Below are 6,523 nucleotides of genomic sequence, written 5' to 3'. Positions count from 1 at the left end.
TATTGGTCAACGATTAACGATTGTAGCATAACGTCTTGACCACTTGTTCTACCTAGTCGCTTGTCCAGATATCCACGTTGTCTTAAGATCTCTTATACGATAATGATTTCTTGTATCTTTTGATCCAAAATAAAAAATCCGATCTCTAATTGAGCTCGATTGCGCATAAATTTTCTAATGACGAAAAGCCGTTTCTCTATGAATATTTTGGTTAATCAACAACCTGATATTTTGCTAAATATTATCAACTTAAATAACAGTTAATCGTATATCTTTATTTATAACGAATTTCTTTTAGCTACATCGATCACTTGTACGTATAACGATCTCTTGTGACGTATTCCTTTTAATTAAACGACTAATTCTATTCTTTTTCGAATTACGACCATTGATATTGACACCATGTTTCATTGACCTAATTCTTTGTCTTTGTGTCGATCGTCATTTCATACATCCCCTAATCTTTTTTCAGAGTTAATTAGACTGAATTATTGTAAAGGGCCGGTCTCCTCCGCTCTCCAGCACCAATGTAACATTTAGAAGTTTTTCTAAAGATTGAGTGATTAGAACCGTTGTCAAATAAAGAAAGGTTAGAACTAAAATGATACTAAATCAGACTAATATCCTCGATTATATATACTTTTCTATAATATTCGTCAAATAAGAAAAGTTAGAACTAAAATGATACTAAATCTTTATTAAATAATAAGATAAAAACATAATAAAAATAAATTAATATAAATTAAAATAAAAAATAAAATAAAATACAAAAAAGTTAATAATTATAAAAGATATTTTTGTATGGTAAAAATTGGCCTTTTTATACTTTTTTCAATCTTCTTTATAACTAATATTCATAACTATTCAAATATAATATTTTTATCACGCGTTATAATAATAAATCCAAAAGAATTCTTTATGCAAATTAAATATAAAGTACAAATTTAACTAATTTAAAATTTACAACACATACCATTACCGTTTTCAAATGTCTTTGTTATATTGATGCCAAAAGTTTAAAAAAATTTATGATAAGTTTTTTTAATAATAGAAAGCGATGGAGAATCGGTGCCTTATAATGAATTTTATCTTCAATAAAATCAAATTTGAAATATGGTCCCCAATCTATTTGCAATATCCTATTTTTTAGTACCTTAAATACCCAATCGCCACATTTTAAACTCGAGTCACACTAGGAGATAATTTTCGCCCTAGAAAGTTTTAGTGGTAAAAGATAAAATAAATTATTTTAAAAAAAAAATATTATTTAATAAAAAAAGGAAGAAGATAGAAAAATCTTTCTTTCCTAATAGTATTGTTAAATTTTGTAAACTTACCTAACGTTAGTCAACCATAAACCAGCGTAACCATATTTTTATTTTTTAAAAAAAATAAATATTAGAATCCATCTTCAAGCTGAGACTCAACTTAGAATCCTAATCAGTTTTTGGCTAAAAGCTTGACTCAAGCCACAATAGAGATAGTCAAAGTTAGGTAATTTAACAACTCTTTAAAAATAGTTTTTATCTTTATTAGTTTTTCTTCAAAAACTTGAAAAAGAAATAAATGTAAACGTGAAATTTTCATATATTTATAATATATTTTTAACAAAAAGGAACCCATTTGTTACCTTTCTAAAATTTATTTGTAACCATTATCATTTTTTTTAGAGATATTCGCGTTCAAGGTTATGGCGCCCAAAATAAAACATTTTTAAAAAAATTGGCTTAAAACCTTTTAGCCTTCCTAAACCATAACTATCTTAAACTTCATTTCATTTCGTTTGTTTTTTTTTTAAAAAAATAATACGTTTTTACTTAGTAAAGTTGGGCTAATTTTTTTTTTTTGATTTTTTTAAAAGAGGTTTAATTTTACGCGATTTGCATCATTACCCTTTTTCCGGATATCGTTAATTTTCATATGCCAAAAAAAAATAAATAAATATTCTAGATAAAATCCATTCCCCCACCCCATAAAAATTCCCCATCATTTATCGATATCCTACCTACACAAATGGCATTCGATTTTAAAATTAATATGGGATTCTTATGTTTCGGTAAAATTCCCATGGCTTGTGGGGCAACTAATTTTTCTAGATATTGCAAACCTAAAAAAAAACTTTTTGACTAAATTTTTAGATATTATTTCACCATTTTTCAATCGTATGGATTTTATAAAAGATGAGATTTTTATAAATCACACGTGTTGTTTTAATAGCGTGAAAATGGAGAAAAATGCAACTTTGTAATTATTTCTTACAAAATGGATAGTTGTATTTGGTAGATGCAATGCTGAGATTTGGCTCATGAGGAATATGAAATGAGCTATTTATTTGTGGGGTTTCAATATGGTTTTTTACTTAAATTTTGTTAGAACTTTCAAAATTACTAAATGTATATATGCTTTATATTTAAATATTTTCTTTGTATTTTGAAAAATTTGTTATTTAAATTTACATTTAATAATTGTGCGATAAGTAATCTTCGTATTAAGATATCATAAGATGTAAAGTAGTAACAGAAATCATATTGTTTATATATGTGGTTTGCACACTAATCCCATTATCGAGTAAGCATAATTTTGGCACTCTTTAAATGAAGCCATTATGTGGGATCATGATATGAAAGCTTTAATTCATGGTCATTGCCATAATAATCAAAATAACATCGTAAGAACTGGTTGGAAAGATATTAGTTCTCAGAGATTGTTTTATAAGTATATGGGATGAAGATATGAAAGCTATAATCGTTAATAATAATAATAATAAAATATCGTATAAGAATTAGCATTGATTTGGAATGTTTCAACTCCAACTAACATAAATATTAGGATTAAAATAACTATTTTAATTGCAATTTTAATTTTTAATTTGTGATTTAAATGTAAATGACTATTCAAATTTCCATGTAGTAATAATTGGTTGAAACCCTAATTTTAGTCAGAAATGAGAACCTTAACCAAAGTTATCAAATTTAGTTTTGTTAAACCCTATACCAGAACCTTTTTTAAAAATATTAAGGATTGAGGGTTGTTTATGGTAAGATTTTCTATTATTTAAAAAAACTTTTCGTTTTTTTTTAGAGGAATTATTTATATTTCAATTTTGTTTAGAAAGGGTTATCTATTTTAAAAAGCAATTTTTTTTTATAAAATATCATTTAAAAATTTTAAAAAACAAATATAATGTTATTTTATTTTTAAAACTTACTTATAAATAGTGAATAAACATTATTATCTTATTTACTGCTTAAAATAAATATCTTTGATTCTTGTTCAATTGGATCTCTAAAATCCCTTCGTGGTAGAGGATATGGGCCAGGCTTTGTGCAAGCTGGTGGGGAAGTCCCAAATAAATCCTGCATTTGCATGGTATGGTACTAAAAACGAAGGGCCGCTTATTGAAAAAATTGATGATTTGATAAGGTGAAAACAATTTTAGTATAATTTCTGCGTTTAGCAATGTTATGGTTACTAAAGACAACACATGGTATTTTAATAAAAACGATGATAGAAAACAATTGCCTTATATTCTTGCGCTCTCAATTGATATGGTATATTTAAGACGAAGAGTTGCGTATTGAAAGCATTAAATTTACACATTATTTGTACGTTCAAAAATCCATGAATTTAATTTTTTTTCTTGTTAAGCATTTAAATTGATAATTTTATTTTAATAACAATTGTTATTCAATATTTTTTGAATTTAACAAAATTGGTAAAATTAAATATAAATATGTTTTGTTATGATTTTCAAGTGAAAAGAAATATTAAAAAAAACAAATGATATTTGTCATAATTATTATTTTTAAACTTTCCTTTTGAAGAAAATAACTTACGTAAATGTTTGTATTTGATGATTTCGGTGAAAACATGGAGGAAGGGGGGAAGGGATTTGCACAGTTTTTGATATAGGTTCTCTTTAATATTTTTTTAGAGGAAAAAAAAGCAAAGGTTTAATGGATATTTTGGTCAAAAAAAATATTATAATTTTGATTTTGTAAAAAACGAAAAGAAAAATAACAATGCTACCCCAACACTTAAACCAAAAATAGAATGACTAGTTCCAAAATTATTAAAAATAAGTATCGAAAATAGGTTAATCCAGGGAACGGACTTATTTTTTTTTTAAACTACGGTTAAAGGTAATCAAGAAAATAAAGAAATACCTTCTAAAATAAATACATTTAAAAACTTTATATAAATTATTTAATTATGTTAGCACCGATTCACGATACTTTTAAGATTTCCGGTTTCTATATAAAAAAAAATTTAAAAAAGAGTTTTTTAGATTTGTCTCGGGTTCCGAGTGTTAATATATCTAATAATATGAAAGGGTTGCTTTTAAAATCGTATCATCTCGCAGAAAAATTTTTACGAATATTGTATATAAATATGTGATATAACTTTTTCTTTATAATTTTCTTATCTTTAATTAATTTCTTATTCTTCCGAAAATAAGTTTTTAAGTCATGTTTACCTTGAAATATGTGAACGTTTAGTTAACAATTAAATTTGTCAAATTTAAAACAAATTCTTTCAAAACAAATTTGTAGATAATTTGGTAGTTATAGGATGAGGTTGTTTTAATTATTTATTTTTGTCCGAATGTCGCTTAACAAGCCTTATGGTCATATTATATTTTTGTTAATAAGATTAATTATATTTTAAATTTAAATTTAGTTCAATATATGTTTTAATATGATTATTTATTAAAAAATTGTTTTAAATTTTGTTCGAAAATTCGATGTACATGGAAACAGTACCAAAATATCAATATCTCAAAATTTTAAAAATAGCCAAAACTTTGGAAAGCCATCTAAGGGCTCTTACTGCGTATAATATTAAATTGTTGGAAAATAATGAGTCAAATTCACATCATGCATCATCATGCCCTCACCAAGAAGAATCTTGCGCCAGTGACTCTGGCCTTAGTATTGAAAAGCCGGTAAAATTTTTCTTCGCCCACAAAATAAACTCTAAAATCCAATTTTTTTTAAATATATAAAATAAAGGATTTAAATAACTTGAGCCTCGTTTTGAAAGAGGCTTCTAGTATCATCGATGAAAGCCTGTACCAATTTTCTAATGCATCAGTTTCCCGCGAGGACTCAAAGGTTCGATTATAAATAACCTTTATATATTTTAGCGTCAATGTGTTTTTTTCAACTTCATATCATTTTTTTTTTAAAAACTGATTTTACCGGAAACGTATTTCATCATGTTTGAAATACCTACCATATAAACTTCAGACAACTTTGCCATGATCTTTTCGAATTTAATAAAATTTATATTAGATTTTCTATAAAATTTTTTTATAAATTATAAGGCCGCATTCATAGTGGATTCGATCCGACACGATTTAACAGCTGATCGATTTTTAAAATCGGTTTATGAGAATCAATTTTTCTTTATTAAAACCAATATTTCTTAGGTTATTATCATGTATAGAATTAAAGACAAAATTAATATTATTACAAAAAAATTGATCTCATAAACAGATTTTAAAAATCGATCAGCTGTTAAATCGTGTCGGATCGGATCCACTATGAATGCGGCCTAAATTACTCAAAGGTTAACTTCAAAGGAATTGCCTATGATTCATATAAGATAGGCATTCCAAACAAGGGAGAATCTATTTCCCCCTAAAATTAGATTTTTAAATTTAAAAAAAAAAACACATTTGAAAAGAACACATTGCAGGAAAAAAAACACATTGAATCAACATATTTCATAAAGTCCCATCTCTAAATCGCTTAAACTTGGGTACATTTCTTGTGTACATCGTTTGAGATGTTGTCATTTGAGTTAAAAAAAAATAATGAATTGGGTATGTTTTTAGCCTAATATAAACTAACAAGCTAATTATGAGCCTAACCTTCTTAGCCCTATTGCATTATTAATAAAAAAAAATATTTTGCACCCTTTAACATTTGAATTCGGAATTCCCTTTCTTAATTCATAATATAAGGTGATTGTTACATAAATAGACTTGTAAGTTTTTAAATTGTTTCCCAATTGCAAAAAATAGTAACCGTCAATCCATAATAAGTATTCTTTCGCTTCTGAATATAATTTATATATATATATAAATGTATTCTATAAATTTCAATACAGTCTCTTTCAAACCTGGAGTTCCTACCCGACTTAGGGTCTTCGACACCTGTTCGCGTTACGGATGACGATGCAGATGCCGTCATCCAAAAAGTAGACGAAGTTTTTAAAGAATTATATACCAGCTATTTTACCAGCGAAGAGAACTATAATCCAGAATAACCCTTCCACTACCCCCTCTTTACATTTGTTACCCTTCCTACCCATACATTATTTAACCACCGATTATTATAATTATTATTACATATTATATTTCATATATTTATCTAGTCAATAATATTTTTGTGATTTTGAAGTTTACATTTTTCTCACAATAAACGATAAATGACCCCCACCCCCTTTTCCCACAAGATAAATACGTCATAAGCATATTGATTTTACATATAAATATTTTTTAATCATATGCTATAAC

General features: G+C 26.2%; 1 protein-coding gene across 1 annotated transcript; it reads left to right on the top strand.

Moving 5' to 3' along the window:
* The first annotated feature begins 4,711 nt into the window (after window positions 1–4,711).
* Window positions 4,712–6,300, top strand: LOC135922282 (uncharacterized). The gene is made up of 3 exons (XM_065456688.1): window positions 4,712–4,945; window positions 5,013–5,114; window positions 6,115–6,300. The coding sequence occupies exons 1-3, from the start codon at window positions 4,745–4,747 to the stop codon at window positions 6,271–6,273; spliced, it is 462 nt and encodes a 153-aa protein (XP_065312760.1). The 5' UTR covers window positions 4,712–4,744; the 3' UTR covers window positions 6,274–6,300.
* The last annotated feature ends 223 nt before the right edge of the window (window positions 6,301–6,523 follow it).

Source organism: Gordionus sp. m RMFG-2023, chromosome 1 (genome assembly GCF_954871325.1).
Source record: "Gordionus sp. m RMFG-2023 chromosome 1, tfGorSpeb1-WG-v2, whole genome shotgun sequence".
NCBI classification, from domain to species: Eukaryota; Metazoa; Nematomorpha; class Gordioida; order Chordodea; family Parachordodidae; genus Gordionus; species Gordionus sp. m RMFG-2023.
The sequence above is the reverse complement of the archived record's forward strand: the minus strand, read 5'-3'. Positions and strand labels throughout refer to the sequence as shown.

Coding starts and splice junctions, on each gene's coding strand:
- LOC135922282 (XM_065456688.1), top strand. CDS start 4,745: ATGTACATGGAAACAGTACCAAAATATCAATATCTCAAAATTTTAAAA. Junction 4,946..5,012: donor GCCTTAGTATTGAAAAGCCG/GTAAAATTTTTC, acceptor TATAAAATAAAG/GATTTAAATAACTTGAGCCT. Junction 5,115..6,114: donor TTTCCCGCGAGGACTCAAAG/GTTCGATTATAA, acceptor ATTTCAATACAG/TCTCTTTCAAACCTGGAGTT.